The 21,620-nt window shown below is 35.9% G+C and overlaps 3 protein-coding genes across 3 annotated transcripts; all 3 read right to left on the bottom strand.

The window, feature by feature from the left end:
• Window positions 1-8,641: 8,641 nt before the first annotated feature.
• On the bottom strand, window positions 8,642-14,137 carry LOC130810835 (protein MAINTENANCE OF MERISTEMS-like). Its single transcript, XM_057676961.1, has 5 exons — window positions 14,012-14,137; window positions 13,713-13,733; window positions 9,367-10,443; window positions 8,866-9,288; window positions 8,642-8,785 (listed from the first exon to the last, which is right to left on the bottom strand). Exons 1-5 carry the CDS (start codon window positions 14,135-14,137, stop codon window positions 8,642-8,644), a joined length of 1,791 nt encoding a protein of 596 aa, XP_057532944.1.
• Window positions 14,138-17,262: 3,125 nt separating this feature from the next.
• LOC130820441 (uncharacterized) lies at window positions 17,263-17,894 on the bottom strand. Its single transcript, XM_057685822.1, has one exon. The coding sequence runs from the start codon at window positions 17,798-17,800 to the stop codon at window positions 17,462-17,464; it is 339 nt and encodes a 112-aa protein (XP_057541805.1). The 5' UTR covers window positions 17,801-17,894; the 3' UTR covers window positions 17,263-17,461.
• On the bottom strand, window positions 17,263-21,602 carry LOC130820437 (probable polygalacturonase At3g15720). Its single transcript, XM_057685811.1, has 3 exons — window positions 20,718-21,602; window positions 19,556-19,887; window positions 17,263-19,134 (listed from the first exon to the last, which is right to left on the bottom strand). The coding sequence occupies exons 1-3, from the start codon at window positions 21,308-21,310 to the stop codon at window positions 18,644-18,646; spliced, it is 1,416 nt and encodes a 471-aa protein (XP_057541794.1). The 5' UTR covers window positions 21,311-21,602; the 3' UTR covers window positions 17,263-18,643.
• Between the last annotated feature and the right edge of the window lie 18 nt (window positions 21,603-21,620).

Below are 21,620 nucleotides of genomic sequence, written 5' to 3'. Positions count from 1 at the left end.
ATACATCATGTAAAACCCACTGAAATGAGACGTGAAGGTCAGCCACTCAACAAGAAGTACAAATCAGAACAGCAAGCTTGTTCTGACCAGCTCACCTAGCACGCGTTGTGTAGATTGTGTTTCATGGTATCTTGTGCCACCAAGGGTTGAAATAGAATCTCTACACTAGGAACTTGCTATCAAAGTCCTAAAACCACTCTAAAAAGCCACGTGGAGTCCTAGAAGCTAAGGTGAAGGAGGGCTGCTCGAAGGATTTGCAGATCAGAATTTGTCTAAGTGTTTTGTTTCTGTTTTAAGTACCCATGTATTAGCACGTGCATTTTAATTAGGCTCGTGACTTTATAGCTGTTATGATTAGTTGAGGACTCTATATAAGGAGGGCCTCCCCCATATAATAGACGTTCAACAACTTGTATTTGAGATTAATCAAAGTAATAGAGGTATTCACAAAAGAGTTTTCTGTTTTCTTCTTCGAAGTTGGAGGCAACTTCATCAAAGGCTACGGAGTAACCTTTGATCCTTGGAGTGTTAAGAGTTGTGGAGCAACCTTCATACTTTAAGGAAACCTCGAGTGCAAGGTCTGGAAGGCTTTGTACATATCAGTTTAGAATCGATCATAGAGGAGGGTCACAGGGGATCACCATCAGAAAATCAAGAAAGGATTTCTTGATTCTGTTTGTGGTTGTTTCGTGTTCTTTGCATGATCATTTCGTAGTATTGTTTGTAGTAATCATTAAAGCTTCTGCGCGACATTCATCCTTGCATAACCAAGGCCTTAACCAGCCCCGGTTACGCATCAACACATAGGTAAGGAGGGAGTTAATTATAACTCAGTTCATGGGGGGTTTGGTTATGGTGTAAAGAACGAGAGTGGAGAGATCTTGCTTAAGTTTGCATTGGCAAAGGAGTTGGTTACAGCAAACTCGATCTTTAGAAAGAAGGATGAGCACTTGATTACGTACAGGAGTGGTGGGCATGCAACCCAAATTGACTACTGTTTAGTACGGAAGGTTGATTGGAGCTTGTGTCTGGACTGTAAGGTTGTGCTGGGTACAGAGATGCCCACCCAACATAGGTTATTAGTACTAGTATTTCGTATGAGGAGAAAGATTGTCGAGAAGAAGATAAAGGTAAGACAAACGATCATGTGGGGCAAACTTAAAGGGGATATGGTCGCAACCGTGTCAAACAAGATCAAGATGTTGGGTTTCCAAATTATATCAGACGATGCAAATTAAATGTGGGCGACTATGGCGGAAACCATTCGAAAGGTGGCAAAGGAGACATTATGGGTGTCGACGGGGAAACCAAAGGTGTACAAAGAGTCGTGTTGGTGGAACGAAGAAGTGCAAAAGAAGATAAAGGACAAAAACATGAGATTCAAGGAGCTCATGGCTTGCACGGAGGAGGAGGATAGGACATATAAGAAGGAGAGGTATAAAGAATCAAAACAGGCGGAAAAGAAAGCAGTAATGAAGGCAAAAGATCGTGCGTTTGAAGCCTTTTATCAAAAGCTTGATACCAAAGAGGGGGAAAAATATATTCGTAAATTGGCAAAAGCAAGATCTAGGCAAAAGAAGGACTTAGGGACAGTGAAGTTCATTAAGGATGAAGGTGGACGAGTACTCCTTAGACAAGAGGACGTCAAGATGAGATGGCATCAATATTTTTCTCAACTGCTCAATGAGACTAGGGGTCTAAAGGAAGATATTCGACAAACTTCAGACTTCCAAAGTACACAGGATCATGAGTCGATTATTGATATCACCACGGTGGAAGTAGGAAAAGCTCTCAAAAAAATATGGGGATCAAAGGCAGTTGGACCTGATAACACTCTGATTGAGGTGTGGAGGGGTTTAGGGGAGGTGGGAATTCGTTGGCTTACTAACCTCTTTAATATCATCTTGAGGTCTCGTAAAATGCCAGAAGAATGGAGGGTTAGCACACTTATCCCACTCTTTAAAAACAAGGGTGATGCACAAGTATGCGGGAACTATAGAGGGATCAAACTTCTAAGTCATACTATGAAACTGTGGGAAAGAGTGATCAGAAAAGAATTAGACGAGAGACGGTAATTAGGGAGAACCAATTCGGATTCATGTCGGGAAGATCAACCACCGAGGCAATCCATCTTTTGAGGAGCGTCATGGAAAAGTATAAGGAGCGAAACAAGGATTTGCATCTAGTGTTCATTGACCTAGAGAAAGCATACGATAGCATACCATGAAGCATCGTTTGGGATAGCCTCAAGAATAGAGGTATTTCACGAAGGTACATTGAGGTAATACAGAACATGTAAGACAGAGTGGACTAACATATATACACCGGTGGGTATGACATAGTCTTTCCCAATTAAAGTGGGACTACATCAGGGATCAACACTAAGTCCTTTCGTTTTTACGGTTATTATGGAGGAAATCTCTTAATCCATCTGGAAAACCATACCATGGTGCATGCTTTTCGCAGACGACATAGTTTTGGTCGCAGAAAACAAAGAGGAGGCTAATAGTAAATTGGAAGAGTGGAGGGAAGCCTTGGAGGGTAAGGGTTGCGCATAAGCCGTACGTAGACAGAATATTTGCGATGCAATTTCAGTGGGACAGAATGGATAGGGGAGCCAGAGGTGACCATAAGGGGAGAAGTTATTGCATGTACGTCCAAGTTCAAATATTTGGGATCGATGATTCAGAGTAATGGGGAGATTGATGGAGACATTAGTAATCGTATACAAGCAGGTTTGCTTAAGTGGCGAGCAGCAACCGGGGTGCTTTGTGATAAAAAGTTCCTGAGAAGATTAAAAGGTAAATTTTACCGCGTTGCGATTAGGCAGACGTTGTTATATGGGACATAATGTTGGTCCGTAAAGAAGGTTTTCGAATAGAGGATGGATGTAACAGAAATGCGTATGCTGAGGTGGATGTGTGGTAATACTATGATGGATAGGATAAGAAACCAGAAGTTCACGGAGAGGTTAAGGGTTGCACCTCTCTCCGCAAAGATGCGGGAGAACAGGTTGAGCTGGTTTGGGCATGTGTAGAGAAAGACACATGACGCCCTAGTAAGAAAGATCGAATGCATCATAGTGGATGGCAAGAGAAGTCGAGGAAGACTTAGGAGAACGTGGGAGGAACAGATTAAAAGTGACATGCATGAACTTCACCTCTCCAAGTCCCTGACCAGGGATTGGGGCAGTTGGCGGCGCCTTATCCACGTCTTAGATTACTAAACCCGTCCCTTTTACCCATCGTTTGTTATTGTTATTGCCTTAATTATTGCTCTTTACCTTCTTCATTACTTTTATCTTTATTTTTAGTTACGTGTACGTATACTATTTATTCTATTTGTAAGTTGCAGGTTTCTCTCTCTTTGTAGACTTTTCTCAAGCCGAGGAACTCTTTGACCGTACTTTCCTCTATGGGTATGAGCTGCCGTTGTTTTTTCCTCCCCAGACCCCGATCATAGTTTTCTATGAGCGGGATACACTGGGTATAGTGATATTTTTTAAAGAACATATATGTCACTATTAATTGTAAGCATTTGTGAACAGAAATACTCCCTCTATCTGAGTTTGTATTCTAAGACTCAAAAAGCTCTCATATACTTCCTCAATTTTGAAATACTCACTATATTACTCTTATTGACACTATTCATCTTTCAAACTTATTTTATATATTGCAGCTAATTTGTAAGAAAAAATATATTCAAATGAGATCTTGTTTGAATCATCTAATCGCATAATTTCATAATGTTAACTTTTTATAATTTTTAGATGTGTATATATAATTCAATATATAAAATAATCATAATAACATATTAAATTGTGTAAAAAGTTAACTTTAACGGATATAGTGAAACGTCAAAATTATGAGTTTAAAAGTGGGAACTCAAACGGAAGAGTGACACCGGTGCTACTTCCCAAAGATTAATAAGCATGCTCCATGCACGATCATAACCTGAAAATTATCTGACAAGCTTACTCTACACTCAAATTAGAAAAAGAAAAAAAATAAATTTTAAATGGGAAATGAAAGTCCTGTTCAGAGTTGGCGGACTTTTGGAGTATTTTTTATTTTGGTTCGTCTCATATAATTTATATTGTTTTAATTTTTGGATTATAGTCTATTATTTTCTTTTAATCTCATTCATATATTTTAATTTTTTTTATTTTTATTCATATAATTTATTTTCTATTTTCATTTATACTATTATTCACCTTTTTCTTAAAAATAAAAATTTTATCTTTAATCCAAATTATATGGAACAGAGCCAGTAATTACATCACGGGATTCCAATTTCCGCTCCTATCTGACAATACCAGTGCTCCGGCTTCTGGAAACTCCGGACTAATCCGTTTCTCTGAATCAGTAGCACAGATAAATTATACTCCCTCCGTTCTTTTTTTGATCTTCCATATTACTATAACGGGTAGTTTCAAAAGTTTTTCCACTTTAGAATACTTTATATTTTTAGAAATTTTTTATCCCACTTTTACCCCTTAAAATCCCCCTTTTCTTTTAATGTATCCTTTTTTTTATGGGTGTTGCTATTTTTCGCCACCCCTTTTCATTTTTTCGCCACCCCCCCTCCAAAATTACTTAATTGCCCCTGGATTTAAAAGAATTACAAAAATGCCATTGGAGTTGAAAAATAATTAATAAATGTAAATCACGCTTAATAAATGTAAATCACGCTTAATAACACTATTAAGAATTTAATGAGGATGATTTGTCTATATATATCGAACTCTGAGATGCGTTTGAAATACGAATTGAAACACGGTACTATCTCACTAAAAACTGGTACTATCTCTCTAAAAAGTGTTAATGAAGTTGTAAGGCGTAGTTGGTTGAATATGGCTAACGAAAGCGACTATGAGTCGGATGCGGTACGTAAAATTGCCGTTCGAAGGAAAAAAAAAAAAAAAAAAAAAAACAAGTCGCACAAATCTGGGCGACTGAACCATGGTCTAGTCGCACAGATCTGGGCGACTGAACCATGGTCCAGTCGCACAAAACTGGGCGACTGCTTTTTTTTTTTTTTTTTTTTTTTTTTTTTTTTTTTTGAAATTTACGTATTAATGTATTTTTAAATTATTTTTATAATTATTGTTAGTATTATTATTGTTGTTGTCATTATTTTAATTTTTATTGTTGATATTTTTATTTTTTAAATTTTTTAATATTTTAATTTACGTAATTTATTTATTTATTATTGTTATAATTATTATTATTATTGTTGTATTTGTTGTTATTATTATTATTATTATTGTTATTATTATTATTGTTATAACTATTATTTATTTATTTATTTATTATTGTTATAATTATTTATTTATTTATTATTGTTATAACTATTATTATTATTGTTATAATTTTTCTTGTCATTATTTATTTATTTTAAATGTTTTTAAATTTTTTTTGTTAACGTAATATTTTTATTATTATTAAAATTATTATTATTATTATTATTATTATTATTGTTGTTGTTGTTGTTATTATTAATCCAAATATTATTATTGTAGTCATTAATGTACTTAATTTATATCATTTCAAATGTGCAGGAGTTTGAAAATTTTGAAGACAACGTAGACTACTCCGGTCGCTTTGTTACGGATAGGGAATTTATCTCCATAGATGAGTTACATAGTTGGGCCGATGCAATAGCAATTACAATCGGTTTTCTATTTACACGTGCTTCTTATAAAAAGAAAGAAGGACGTTCCAGAGTTAGTTGTTATTTAAGATGTCACCGCTATGGTAAACTTAGGGGTGATGTAGATAATGTAGATAATGCTGCCCGACCTGGTTCTAAAAGTAGGAGTTGTGGGTGTAAATTTATGATTGTAGGAAGTAGTCATAAACCAGGAGAAAGACCTTGGACGGTAAGGGTGTATCCTGGTGTAAAGGGAAAACATAACCACCCGTTCTTGGTGTACAGAGATGGTCATGTAAGGGCGAGGATTAATATAGATATTCGGGAGCACATACGACAGCTTAGTGCAACCGGAATGCAACCGGCCTTTATTATGAATTCTATTAGAGATAATTTTCCTGGTTTTTATGCTAGTATGAATCAGATATATAATATTAGGCAATCAATAAGGAGAGATGAAATGGAGGGCAGGACTCCCCTTCAACACTGTCTTCATATGGCCACAGAACATAATTATGTGGTCTGGACAGAGTTGGATAATGACGGGCACTTGAGCAGACTTTTAATTGCAAATCCTACTTCAATCCAAATGATACGTACGTGGCCGTATGTTGTGCTGATAGATACAACGTACAAAACGAACAAATCAAAGTGGCCACTATGTGAAGTCATCGGAATGACGCCAACAAATCACAACTTCTTGGTTGCGTTTTGTTTGATGCGAGATGAGGCGGCTGTGTCGTACTCGTGGGTGCTGCAGGGATTGAGAGATATTTTCGGCAGTGCTCAGACTCCTAGCGTCATTGTAACCGATCGTGACGAAGGTTTATCTGCAGCTATTCGTGACGTCTTCCCAGGTAAAAACGCTTTGTGAGTTCATTATTGTGGTTATATCTATTGATAATGTCTTAATTACGTTCACTGTTTTGTTTAATGTAGATGTACGTCATTTGTTATGCACCTGGCATATTGGCAACGATGTTGAGAACATGGTGGACAAGTTGTGCGGCGGCAAGAAAAATCAACAAGGGCAGTTATTTAGGAAAAGTAGATGGAACCCCTTGGTTAAAAGTGCTACAATCCGGGAATATGAAAAGAGATGGGAAGGGATCGTCAGTACGTGGTCGGTTAGGAACCGAAGGGTCGTTCGGTATTTGACTGGAACATGGATTCCACTTAGAGAGAAATTTGTGCGTGCGTGGACGAATGATTGTTTACACTTGGGTAACCATACTACCAGCAGAGTGGAAAGCCAACACTCGTCTTTTAAGTATTACCTTGGTAGCGGTACTAGCTCATTCGATACCCTTTTCAAAAGGGCGCACGCACAGATTACAAATCAACAAGCTAAAATCCGACAATCGCTACAGGAATCCATGACTTCTGTACCAAGAACGCTACGACAGTATTTCTTTAGACCTCTATATCGCCACGTGTCTCTCTATGCCTTGGAGCAGATCCAGAATGAGTTTAACCGCATGTTAGAACTGGGTGATTTTGCATTGAACAAATGCGGTTGTGTACTTCTAAAAACCCATGGATTGCCGTGTGTATGTTATTTACAAATAAAAATTGGATCACATGGTGCTTTGTACTTGGATGACATTCATGAATTCTGGAGTACTTTGAGGTACACAGAGGTAGGAGACGAACCCAATGAAGAAGTACGAAACGCGAACGCCAATGACAAAGAGTACTTTCAATCTCTGGTCGATGAAGTCCTTAAATCTGATCCCGCTTTTGTTCGCCGAATGGCTGAGGTACTTGAATATGAATTACACCCAGATGGTGCAGATATACCTGAGCCTTACGCTAGTCCACCGAGAAAGGGAAGACCAAGCACTACTAAAACCATGAGAAGGAGAAAAAGTTCATTTGAATATAGCCGATCATCTTCTCGTGGTCGAGGGTCTAGATCTTCTTCCCGCGGGAGATCAAGTGGCAGATCTAGTGGCCGAGAGACGCAATCTTCAGTAGGAATTAAGTTCAGTTTCAACTTATCCGGTAATTGAATTAATTTTTAGTTTTTTTCATTAATTATTTGTTATTGTGGTTATATTAACTTAATTTACATTTATTGTAGATGATCCAGGAGGTCGTGATTTCTCACAGTTTCCATGGCCTGATTACATCCCATTCATGCTTCCTCCTTATTTGTTCGACTGGATTGATGTGTTAGGTGATGGTAACTGTGGATTTAGAGCAATTGCCGTCACAGAGCTGGGAGGCGAGGAAGCATGGCCTATTTTAAGACGTGCTATGAGTATGGAAATGCAAATGAACAGAGCGCAATACCTAACTTTGTATCTATCTCATGAGTCACTAGACGAGTCAATATTCAGAGTAGGTTCACACACCGATGGACCTGCTCCTTTCATGCACTGGTTCGATGCACCGATGGCTTTCTACTCTGCAGCAACGTTTCTTAACATTGCCATTGCTTTTTATGGTTCTGCTAACGGTGATTCATTAAACAACTGTTTGATTCTTCCTTTAAGAAAATCACAGGCCGCGAGAAGTGTAAATAAACTAATACATATACTTTGGGTTAATCGAAATCATTTTGTTCAACTTTTTATGAACGACGATTCATCCCCTCTGCCGCCGATCCACCCACGTTGGAAACAAGCAGCTGACAATTTCGCGAAAGATCTTGACACAAATTTCACTACGAGGATTATGCTGTGGAATAATCTACGCGGGGCACCCCCACCAACAAATAACACCGCTGACGATGCTGTAAATTTAGATACTCCATAGAATTTATACACGACATTCATTAAAAGTTGTATATAATCCATAATTATACTACAGTGTGTGCTGTTAACAATTTATTTATTTCTTTGATTAATAGGAGGAATTTATAATGCTGGTAGACAAATATACATGTATTTGTGTGATGTGGGTTAGTGTATATATTTATGTAAATTAAATGCAATCATTGACGAAATTAAATGCAATAAATAATGTAAAATAGTTTCAGTACAGACTATTCAGTATGCCATTGATCATATAATTCTCTACAATCATTAAGGTATATTTCTAACGCATGTCGTTGACGGGAGTTCAAATCCGCAAGCTGCGTAGGTAGTCTTGCCACTGGAGAGAATCGACTGGCCCATTCTTTCGCGAACTGAAAACACAACAGTACAATGTGCGTTATTAAATCATTAAATAAAAGAAACTTGAAAAAAAATTTATAATAAAACTCACGTAATCAGATCTGCTCTGACCAGGACCAGGACCGGAAGCCAGCAATTCGTCTCGGGATATGTACGGGTGCGAGCAAACTCTGAACCATTCAACGTAATTAGGTTCAGTCTCTGAAGGAACAGTAGCCCGTCGAAGTCCCTGCTCAACAAGGCGGCCACTGTAGGGGAACCTACTCCACGCCTCCACAAATGCAGCAGCAGAAGAAGGAAAGGTCACGGAGTAGGTTCCGTGTGCCGGTCGAAGAGCCTTGGCTGGTCTCATAGGAGCTGGAGGAATAGACTGCACGAACCCAATCTGTCGCAATGCCCGCTCCGGCAAATACACCTCCACAACATCAAAGCAGGTGATACCCCCGATGACTGTGGTGCGTGGGTGCTCATGCAGCAACGCAGCAGCTCCACAATTGTAGGGAGTCCATTCAACCTGCTTACAGGCCAAGTTAAAAAACAAATTTCCTACACATAAAAAACAACATGCATGACAAAATGTAATGTAAAATACCTGAGTCTCTGTCATTGAGTCCAGAACCTTGCGGAATGATATCAACCTGTCCAGCTCACGACCTACTTTCTTCGGCGTCCACATCTCCGCCCTAGTCGTGTTTGGCACATCATCTCGGCGAGGATGAGGGCGGAAAGCGGGGAAGTACTCATAGATCCATGTCTGGAGCAATGTGAGGCATCCAGCAATGGTCTTGCAACCAGCCCTAGATGCCATTCCGAGCTGCCTGTACAAGAACGCCAAAGTCACCGCACCCCAAGCCACGTCCTGTTCATCGTCGTTGACGACAACTATCGGGTGAGGTCGCATGCCAGTCCTGGTCTTATCCGCCAACAAGGTAGAGCCAATGACAGCCATGTAGTACGCTGTGGTCTGGGTATCCAAGGCATGCGACCTATGACACAGCCGCATCAGTTCAGCAACGCTTATGCATCCGCTGGTGAATGAACCTTTACGTCGAAGCTCAGACAGAGGCTCGCCGACCAGATTGGTGATACCAACCTCCCACTCCGCCTCCGAAGGCTCAGCCGGCAGAGAACCATCAATAGAAATGCCCAATATGCGTTGCACGTCGTGCAACATAATCGTCATCTCTCCCCAGGGCATGTGAAAGGTGTTCGTATCCGGCTGCCACCTCTCGACGAACGCCGATATCAAAGCAGAGTCGATGTGCTGGTGCATAATGACCGGTAGTCGACCGAGGGAAGTGTAAGGTAGAAAATCGACTAGCTCAACGGACAAATCCCTCAATCCGATGATGGACTCCACCGGTCTCTTCCTAATACGGCACTCCAGAATCGGAGGCGTACGCTCGGATCCGTCATAAATAAGTTTAGCTATGTGCCCGCCATAGCTAGGGATCAGTCGCGTATCTGTCGGCCCCCCGGGCTGGGGTGATGTCACTAACCAGTCTGTGTTAGTGGACTGTGAGGGCCTGCCCCGTGGCGGCTCATTATCGACAAAACTTCCTCCTGCACGCTCAGATGCGGCGGAAGAACTAGGGCCGCCACGGGCAAATCTGCCTTGGTGGCCACGAACTATAGTCCAGTCCAATGGGGCAGGCTCAGGACCTTGGAACTGAACATCATCAGCATCATTATCATCATCACTATAAACCCCCCAACTACTCTGGAGGCTATCAGCCTGGTCATCAAAATGAGTACGCACTTGGTTCAGCGTACTCGACCTTTGGGCCTCACTGTGTCTGGCCGCCTCTTCCTGCCTAGCCCTCCTAGCAGAACCCGTGACCCCTCTCTCATGCGGGTCCCCTCTGAGTAAGGTAGGCCTAGAACTATTACCTCTCAACAATTGCCTAAAAAAACCCTTTCCTTTTCCTTGATTACCAGCCATTTTCTACAATTTTTTACGGTTTCATTCAATATTATAAATAATAATATTTCTAAATACATAATAATCATAAATAAAATATGGAAAAAAAAAACAAAAAAAAAAACAAAAAATTATTAACATTTAATTAAAAAAAATATATACAAAACATAAACATATATTTAATAATAAATAAAAATAACAATAACAATAATAATAATAAAATTAATAATAACAACATTAACATATATTTAATAATACAAAATTAACAATCACAATAATAATAATAATAATATTAATAATAATAACATTAACATATATTTAATATTAACAAAAATAACAATACAATAATAATAATAATTAAATTAATAATAATAAAATTAATAAAATACATACGGAAAAAATAAAAAATAAAAAAAATTATAGGAGTCGCTTAGATCTGGGCGGCTCGACCCCGGTTCAGTCGCCTAAAATTAGGCGACTGAGCCGGGGTCCAGTCGCCCAGATCTGGGCGACTCCTTTAATTTTTTTTTTTTTTTTTTTCGTGATTAAATTTAATTACAAATAACTTAATTTATTAATAAAAATCAGGTTTTTTTTTAAAATTTCAAACTTTAAATATATTTTTCCTAAATATAAGGAAAAAATTAAAAAACAAAAATTTTTATATATACAAAACATAAACATTTATTTAATAATAAATAAAAATAAAAATAAAAAAAAAATAATAGGAGTCGCCCAAATCTGGGCGGCTCGACCCCGGTTCAGTCGCCTAAAATTAGGCGACTGAACCGGGGTCCAGTCGCCCAGATCTGGGCGACTCCTATAATATATTTTTTTTTTTCCGTGATTAAATTTAATTACAAATAACTTACCTCGATTGATAAATTCCGGATTGAACTTAATTTTTGCTCCCAAATTTTGCTTTTGTATGTTGGTTTTTAGTTGTAGTGAGAGTATTTTTAGTGTGATTGTGGTTTATATAGAAAATTTTAGCTTCAATGGCATAATTGTAATTTTTTCAAAAACCAAGGGCAATATGGTAATTTACTAGGGGGGGTGGCGAAAAAATAAAAAGGGTGGCGAATTATAAGGATTTGGTTTTTTATTTATAATTATTTTCTCTCTCATACTTTTAATACAATTATTACTCTACACTACTATTTAATTAAAATAATACCCACTATAACCTCATACTTCCAATACAATCATTACTTCACACTACTATTTAATTAAAATAATATCCACTACAACCCAAAGATTCTATCTTCTTTAATATGTGTGAAAAACCCAAAGTGGAAGATCAAAAAAGAACGGAGAGAGTAATATGTAGTAATAAATAAAATAAAAGTGAATTTCATGAATAAAATAAAAAAGAATTATAACGTGTGATTAAAATTGAACAAAGATGATGTGTTATTGCCGAAAAAAATAAATTTGGCATGTAATGAGTAAGATGGAACAAAATAACAAATGCTAAATGAAATTATGAACCAAATTGAAAATAAACTCATTTATTATTTATTTTTAAATAAAACCATTTATTAAGTAGAGTATGCTTACCTATTATTCATAAACATTTTCTAAGCTTTCTTGTAAGTCAAGAATTAAGAATAAAGAATAGAATTTATTTTTGTCAATTATAATTATTTTCAGCGGATCGAGTAAAAATTAATTTATTTTTAATAATTTTCTTAATTTTACGTTAAAACGTTTATTTCAATCGCGAGTTTCTATGTACAACTGCTGCTAGTTTTAATAAAAGAAAAAATCAATCAATATCTCAAAATGCATGTAACACTCCCTTTGTCCTAAACAATATATATATATATATATATATATATATATATATATATATATATATATATATATATATATATATATATATATATATATATATATATATATATATATATATATATATATATATATATATATATATATATAATACTTCAAGTGGTAAAATGATATTACTCCATTAGTTCTTTCATGAAGTCTCCTCATGAAATATTTACGAAAATTAAAAAAATAAAATTAATATATTATTTTATTAAATAATATATTTTTGCCATTCTGAAATAGTCGTTACATTTCTGTTATTTACACTATTTATTGTTCAAACTTATTTTATGTATTGCGATTAATGTGTAAGAAAAAATATAGTCATGTGAGATCTTGTTTGAATCGTCTAATCGCATACTTTCATAATATTAACTTCTTATAATTTTTAGATATATAGTTTAATATATAAATGATTAAAATATCACATTGAATTGCGTAAAAAGTTAAATATAGCAAGTATAATGGAACAGAGGAAGTATTATATGAAGGAAAAAGTTAGAAACATAAATATTTAAAAAGCAAGTAGAAAAATATAAGGACCATAACTAATAAATAATATTTTTATAAAGTTAGTGAGAAACATATAGAGACCATAAGCAATATAAAAATATTAAAATAAAATTAGTGAAATATATGTACGGAACATATATATTATTAAAATATTAAAATGAGAATAAACAATGTTATTTTTATTCAAAATTTGTGACATAAATTGTTTGGCAACTTAGGTTTAGCAATCGTCTATTAGTATGAAAGCCATAGTTGTGAGATTCAATACACCGAAAAATTATCCAAAAGATAACGTTGATTCGTTTACTTAGATTCAAAAATTAATTTTAAAACTATGAAAAATAAATAATAAGAACAAAACAGACTAGTAGCCCCTGAGGCATGAGACAATTTCTTGGATTAGAATCCTCTTCATTATTTAAAATGTAATGAAGGGTCTATTACTTAAAATGTAATGAAGGATCCATTATTCAATTTAATGGCTAAAATTGCTTGATGGAGTTTAATAGAGGTGATTTTAACAATTTATTTTTTATTTTAAAACTGGTGTAAAAATCCTAATGAATAATAGAGAAAAGTAATAGAAAGCATCTTAATACCAATTTCTTGGCATGGTCAACAACAAATGGATACCCTTTATGCAGCCCACCCTAAATTAACTAAAGTACCCAGCCCATAGCATGCATGACCTGCATTTGGCACAACATAGAAAGATAACCTGAAAGATCATGTTCTCCAAAAGATCAACTAAAACACTTAACAGACAAATAAGAAGAAATCAATTGACAGGAAACAGGTTTCGGTGCACTCTATACGGCTTGTTTAGTTTGTGGTATTAAATGGTGGTAATGAGAATGATTTATAATGTAAAATTTCATCAAAAGTTCCACATCATTCCCATGGTAATGAAACTTTGATCACAAAACAGTATATTTGTTTAAAAATTTCCATTAGCATTTAATATCACCTCTCCCAATGGTAATGCATTGGAATGAATTTCATGAAGAAAATGATATGATTGCAGTTGGACAAGCATATGACCATAAAGGTACCCAAGAGCTTTTTCAACCAAAATTACACTAGTTTTTTCCATTACCACAATTTATTACCAGCTACCAAACGGACCATTAAATTCATATGAACTGCTTTTGTAAGATAATCTGAAAACTAGAAGTCTGAATAGTATCAAAACACAAGCACAAGTAGCTATCAGGGAATTATCCTACCAAGTTTAGGACGCGTTCTAGAATACTCGAGTGAGAATGTACTGAATACACAATCCGGCAAGGTGCCGAGAACAAATTGGCATGTTTGGTGGACAACTGGTCGGAACGAACATACTCATCAGACTACAACTGAGAAAAAGAGTTCAATTGAGGGTTGTTCTACTACTCTGAAACATCAATTCTAAACACTTTGTTTGAATTAGAGAGGGAAAAGGAAGGAGAAGCAGAGCTCCATCTTACACCCTCCCCATCCTCTTCCATTCCTATCCTATAATGTTACTTTCCACACAAAGTGTAAAGAAAGACACTCCTATTTTATCCCAATGTAAGATCAAAGATAAAAATAAGGGGGAGATCAAATTCCCAATGATTAAAAGGAAACTTTAAGCAACACAAAACGCTCAAGAGTTGGATTTCTTATAAACTCGATTGCAGCAACGGAGCTCATACAACCTTTATGTATTCAGGAGATCTCTTTCCAAAGGTAAAGGAAGGTTATAAAGTTTGAGTGTAAAGGTCAAATTCCAAACATTTTCTCTCAAAATATTTAATGGAAAATAGAAAAAACTCTAGTATCAGAGAAAGAGACGAGAATTGAAAATATTTTAGAGATGATGATAGTGCATTGAGTCTCAAGAAAATGATGGGGCTTAGCATTGAGCTCAACAGCATGGATGATGTTAGTACAGTAGTTGGTGATGAAGCAAGGCAATTTCCACTAATCCCATTTGTGAGCTCCAACCAGGCGGAGTTGGGAGTTTAGTTGAAGAGGTAGTCGATGGCTTGATCTCGGTGACTTGTGCTTGTCCATCTGGTTCCTCAGTCGTGGATTTGGATTGATTGAGAACATAGTGTTCCAGCAGCAGACCTAAGGATCTTGACCGGGTTTGCCACCATTTTTGCGTTGAATGAGGGTGATGAGAAAAGTTAAGTCTATTTTTCAGTTTACTAAGAGTATATTGGAAGGTGTAATCTCAGTATTGGTTGTGTAATTTTCCAGCATCGTTGTTTCTCAAGTGGAAATTGGATGAGGGCCTCCTTCTAGTTCAAATTTAAGTTCAACTCATCACACTAGATGTGGAGCAATAATTTAACTTCTACCACCGATTCTTTATAGTCTAGTGGTTGATATTTACTGAATACACAATAAGGAATTTTTGCTCACTCGGACAAAGGGTTAGGAGAAGGAAGGAGGAAAAGGAAAGAGAAGGAGAAGGAAGGATCCATCTTCCCTCTTTTAGAAACACCATCTGCCCCATGTCTCAAATGAGAAGTCTTCCAAGTGTTTATTATAAGTAACATCAACTGAACAAATAATAGAAGCTTATCAGAATTAAAATGAACAACAAATCTGTATAACAGGTTTTCCAGACAAAAATATCAACTTCACCAACTCACTCCTAACAACAGAGAGCTATTCTCTCCAAGTAAAACTGACTTATTTTTCCTTTAAGAAAGTACAAGCAACAGAATCAAATGTTCAAACTGGAAATAGCTAAAGACAAAAAAAGGAAACCTAAGTTCTTAGATAAGTACTATATTACGCATACTCCCTTTATCTCTCAATTTGCTACATTTTCCAATATGAAATTTCTCAAGAGTTTTCTCTATTTCTCATCCACACTTTTTTTTTCTTTCTATACCATTTATATACTACATGTGAATGTAGCAAATTCACTAGATATAAGAGTACATATCTTCATTAAATAAGAGATAGCAAGACCATACATTGCCAAGCTTCACATCACATGTTGAAATTAACTTCCTACATTTTTATTAATTACAAAATTCCTTACTTTTTATGCAAGAGTTTTTGGGAGATAATGCAATCAAAAATGGAGGTAAAGAGCTCCATGTTACTATACATTCATTCCTAAGTGTGCTTTCCACTTTTGGTTTTGGACATTCTATTATTTTCTTCCAAGGTTTACTTTCACAATGGGGTGTTGTCACACTAGTAGAAGAATCGATAAGTTAGAAGGGAAGGACAAAGGACCACATCAATAAACAACCTTCCATCCCATTCAACATTCTTACAAGAGAAAATGAAACATATCATACCTCTTCTTTCCCCTCCAAATTCTCTCATTCAAACACACATTAAATATTTAGAACACTTCATCACATACAACCAATATTCATGACTTGACAAAGTCATACACAACAGAAAAGAGACAGGACATACTGACATAATCCTAAATCAAATTCAAAGTACAAAGACCTTAAAATAGTGAATTGGTCAATCTCTAAGTAGAGTCCAATAGCATATGGTGTGACCCCAATCTATCTCAGCCCTAACCGATTGATATCAGCATAAAACACCCAATATTATCAAGATTTTAAGTCTAAGACTGCACTATAACTTATTGTAGGCATTAATAAAAGTAGGTGGAGATGAAATACACATTATATAACATCAATGGAACTATATATATAATTATTCATGTTCACCCTCAAAAAGGCACAATGCACATAAACAAAAAGCCCCCACTTGATCTCACGACGATCACAATTCCAAGTGAAGCAGCTAACGCCTAACAAAAAAAACACTAAATTCAATTCAATATGAAACATGAGAAATGATAATTTATTCGATCCGATAAAGGCTAAGATAGGGCCATAATGCCAAATACATTGATCGACGTGGTGTGGGGTGTTTGAATTAGGGGTAGTTCTGTAGAACAGACATTGCTAACAACACCTAAAAAGCCTATACCTTGTCATTGGCAAGCTAAAACGCTACCTCCAGCCGCTTAACAGTATCATCACCCAACCACATTTAAAATTGATAAGTAACGAGAACCACTAGACATCAACCTATACCTACCAATCACATAAATATTCCTAAAACTCAGTATCAATTATACATCCCAATCAAAATGCAAAATATACAATTCACCTATAATATTAAAAATCAGGAAAGGTCAAAATCAAAGCGGCTTTAAACAACCCATCTCGAAAACTCAATAACAATCAGCAATGGATTCAATCATCAACTGAAAAGACATGAAAGTAAAGCAAATCATATATCAAAATATACTTTGAACAAACTAATGAAAAAAGGGTCAATAGTTCAGAAACCCTTTTTTTTTTTCTCCACTACAACCCCGTCATACATACATCAACAAAACAAAAACCCTAAATATCCGATTATAAAACAAGAATAGAGAATAGTTTAAAGGGGTTCGAAGTTACTCAGAGGAGTCAATCTGCTCGGCCTGGAGGCGTTCAAGGGCTTTCTCATGGGCCCAAGTCTCGAGAGTAAGATCGGGCTTAGCATTGAGCCCTACACCAAGGATAACAATGGTGAGGAAACTGGTGATGTAGCAAGGTAATTCCCAATCTTCCCATTTGCGAGATTGACCCGGCGGAGGTGGAGTTCGGTTGAAGAGGTACCCGTTGGGTCGGTCTTGGTGACCCGGACTTGTCCATCTGCCGGAGCTTCCGCCGCCGCGGGTTCGGAGGGCTTGACTTAATCTGGATCGGATTGTCCCGCCGGCTGTGGCTAAGGGTTTGGGGTTCGCCACCATTTTTTGCGTTGGAATGGAATCGGAGTGATGAAAGAAGTGAGATGTAATTTTTCTAGGTGTTTTCTTGGTTCATGGTTATTGATTTTTTAATACGGTGTCGTTTGTTCAGTGAAGTACTGAAGTCTGATGAAGACAAACCTTTTATTTTTCAACAAGTCTTGTATGAGATCTATTACCGTGAGAGGAACTCGTACAAGCACCTTATTATTAAAAAATAAAAATAAAATAATAAAATTTGAATTTATACTTGTAAATAAAGCAGTTTGTTTCAGAGAGATTAGGTTGACCCAATTGAGGTTGTCTCATAGAAAGACGCCTCTATAGAAAATTAGTGTTTATTTTTTATTTTTTTATTAAAGAGTTAAAATTTAATAGTTTTCTAGTGGAAATTTTATGTTATAACTCCAATTTTTCGACTTTTTTATATAGTAAATAAAAAAAATTTTAATCTGAATAGTGACTCCAAGATCTCAACTTATCTACGTGGTAGATAAAAAGTTAAATTAATTATTATTGAGTTGACCCCACTTGGCCTTTTCGAGGTTGACACTCTAATTTTGATTTAGATTGCAGGTGACAGTAAATGCAATTGAATAATGATTATTGATGACATCGAGAGAGTTTGATAAGATATATGACCCGAGTAAGATGATATTCATTAGGTTAGCATGAATCTAGACGACTAGACCCGAGTCATTCGATTAACTAACATTAAACTGTGTATACATAAACAGAAGAATAACAACAAACTCGTTGAAGCACACGTATAGAGAAAGGTGTTCAACCCACCCTATGCCAGTGTCGTAGTGCAAGTAATGTCACAAAAATTGTGCAGAATTGTATCTATTGATCAGAAAAGGAACCAGAATGAAAATCAGTAATGGTAATGTTATTCACAGTTGAAGCCCTGAAATCCAAGGGTCTATCCCATCCAACTGATCCATTTTGAGACCATTTCATGCTCACATTTTGAAGTACTAAACCATCTACATACTCCATAATCATCCCAGCCATGCTATGATTAACAAGCCCTGAACATCCCGGCCTATAATCGACCAATCCGCCAACATAATTTGTCCATCTTCTGAAACTGAGATCGACATTGCTGAATATCAGATTCCGTATAAGCCCACCTTTACAGCCTGATAAAAACACGCCATTTTCCGAAACTGATGTAATATTGATCAGCTGAATGTTTGAGATTGACCCTTCATTCGAATCTGCGTATCGTGGGCAGCTTGTTATGTAGATCGGCTCTGCTCTTCCCCACCATGATGGATAGTAGAATCTAGTACTGATGTTTATGTTAGAGAAGGTAATGTCTTTGGCATTCCCTACAGATATGCAAACTCAAACTACTAATCAAAGCAAAGCTCAATTATGATGAATCCAACCTTCATATTATTAGGATTTTAAGCATTGCTAGAAAACTATGATAGACTACAACCATCCGCTTAAACTTTTGGTTATGTTGGTTTTTTGTCATGGTATCAGAGCAACATGATAACTAGATCACGTGTTTAAATCTCGTCCACCCCTCACCTAAATTGTCCAATTTAGTATAAGAAACCTCGTCAAGTTTGTGGTGCATCCACATCTACAGTTCTAACCTAAAGAGTTCTCGTGTGAGGGAGGCATAACTGCAACCATCAGCTTAAACTTCTGATTGAGTTGAATTGACAAACTACCGACAAATAACCCCACACCGAAGAATTTGAGAGTATGACAAACATATAAGCGAGTGAGCTACCATACCTCCATCGCGAATTTGAAATCCAAGCCCTCTATGAGACTGAAAGATGGTGATGTTTTCGAACCATAAGTGCACGAAATCGAAATAACTAGCACTACCAAGCTTGATAGCTGATGATTTGGTTCTGATCCAACAATCTTTAACAGTTAAGTTATAAAGAGGTGTTGTATATGTCTTGGGACAAATAGCATCATCTCCAGTATCAATATGGCAGTGAGTGATGAATGTGTTATTAGAATCTGTAATGTCAATTCCATCATTGTTTGGTGAGTTGAAGTTCCCATATATGGATATGTCATGGATATATGTGTTGTTACACTCCACTATGTGCAAGCTGCAGGATATATTAGTACTTCAAAATTCAACCACCAGCAATCAAATACAAGCATTGAAGGTTTTATGAGGATATAAAATTTTGAAATGGACTAATATTTTTGGAAAATTGTTTTATGTTACACCTCTATTTCAAAATAATGTTCCCATTTGCCATTTTACGTCGTTGTATTTGTTATTTTCCTATAACTTTTTTGTTTTTATCACAAATTTCAGACACAATTAATTAACCTAATTTATCTTTATTTTAATATGTTAGTAATGCTTATAGTCTATAGTCTGTACATATTTTCTACTAATTCATTTTAGCATTTCATATTATTTATAGTCGCTAAATATTTCTCACTTTTATTTAAATATTTTTTTTAATAATTATGGATAATTCTTTTTACCAATTGTTAAATATTTTTTAATTGCTTATATTCTCCACTTTTTCTCTATTATTCAATAAATAATATATTTACCATACCATAAACAAAATTTAACTTTTTTATATTTCTGTTTTAACATTTTTTTACGAGAACATTAATAGAAAACGGAAGGAATTTTTTTTTATTTTCCGTTTAAAAAATTAATTTTACGAATATTTATTTTCCAACTTTACTGTTTATCCATTGACTTTGTAAATATTATAAATATACAAAAAATTATTTGAATAGTTTAACAAATCCTATCCACAAAAAAAGAGGGCATTAAATATTTTGTAGACAGCGAACTTAAAGATTAAGGAAAAATAAGACGTTGTAAACTCATAATTATTAAATATAAAAATATATTTAGAGAACTTAACCATAAAATTAGAAAAAAAAAAAAAGGTTAAAAGTAAGATACCACCAATAAGCAGGCTCAATGAGGTTGATATTAGAAATAGTAACATTTGTGCAAGCAATAAATCCCACAAGTCTAGGCCTGCACTCATCCCCTAAACAAGCCCCAGTATGATTCCAACTCACCATCACATTTTTCCTTTCATCATATCTCATCACAAACTCTAATCCTTGACCGTTGATTTCCCCTCCACCAGTTATCCCCACGTTATCAGCCTGCTCCGCCAACACAACATACCATCTCTCATACTCTGTCGGATAATCTTCCTGTTTCGTTCCTCCTAAAATAACCGCCCCTTCTTCCACCACTAAAACGACGCCGGATTTGAGGTGGATTGTGGCTGTTAGGTAGGTCCCAGGTGATGGGAACACCACGTGGCATGTTTTTGGACTAGGACACGCGTCGATCGCTGATTGTATTGGTTTTGTGTCGTATTGACGGCCGTCGGCGACGGCGCCGAAGTCTGTGACGGAAAAAGAAGGGGGAGTTGATGGGAGTTGGATGGATGACGTGGTGAAGTGTGATCTGGTGGGAGTGATGATTAGGAAAGAGAAAAGAAGGGTAAATTGAAGATCGGAAAGATGAGTTAATGGCATGTTTGGGATTGGGGAAAAAAATTTAGTTAGTTGTATATAGAGGACAGAAAGTTGGAGGAGGATGAGTATTATTTATTGGATGATTTTTAATTCCTTAATGTGTAAAATAAAATCAAAATATGATTTTATTTTATATATTCTGATTTGATTCAGCTATAGCTAAAAAAGTAATCCCCTGTCTCATAGTTTTATTTATTTTTTGACACTTATTAAGGTGATATTTTAATCTTTAATAATTCTAATAGTGCAAATTAAAATTAAATTTAATATTAATAATTTAATACTTGATATTAATTAAATAATATCCCAC

The sequence above is a fragment of the Amaranthus tricolor genome, chromosome 1 (genome assembly GCF_026212465.1).
Source record: "Amaranthus tricolor cultivar Red isolate AtriRed21 chromosome 1, ASM2621246v1, whole genome shotgun sequence".
In the NCBI taxonomy this organism is placed as follows: Eukaryota; Viridiplantae; Streptophyta; class Magnoliopsida; order Caryophyllales; family Amaranthaceae; genus Amaranthus; species Amaranthus tricolor.
Note: the sequence above shows the minus strand (reverse complement) of the source record. Positions and strands in the feature narration are given on the sequence as shown.

What these genes read in the sequence shown, in the direction of transcription:
- LOC130820437 (XM_057685811.1), bottom strand. Translation starts at nt 21,310, where the DNA reads ATGCCATTAACTCATCTTTCCGATCTTCAATTTACCCTTCTTTTCTCT. An exon ending in ATTGAGCCTGCTTATTGGTG is followed by an intron (nt 19,888 to 20,717) that starts GTATCTTACTTT and finishes TATATCCTGCAG; the next exon opens with CTTGCACATAGTGGAGTGTA. An exon ending in ATTTCAAATTCGCGATGGAG is followed by an intron (nt 19,135 to 19,555) that starts GTATGGTAGCTC and finishes GCATATCTGTAG; the next exon opens with GGAATGCCAAAGACATTACC.
- LOC130820441 (XM_057685822.1), bottom strand. Translation starts at nt 17,800, where the DNA reads ATGGTGGCGAACCCCAAACCCTTAGCCACAGCCGGCGGGACAATCCGA.
- LOC130810835 (XM_057676961.1), bottom strand. Translation starts at nt 14,137, where the DNA reads ATGGAAAAAACTAGTGTAATTTTGGTTGAAAAAGCTCTTGGGTACCTT. An exon ending in ATGCATTACCATTGGGAGAG is followed by an intron (nt 13,734 to 14,011) that starts GTGATATTAAAT and finishes TGCCAAATGCAG; the next exon opens with GTCATGCATGCTATGGGCTG. An exon ending in GTCAGAGCAGATCTGATTAC is followed by an intron (nt 8,786 to 8,865) that starts GTGAGTTTTATT and finishes TTGTGTTTTCAG; the next exon opens with TTCGCGAAAGAATGGGCCAG.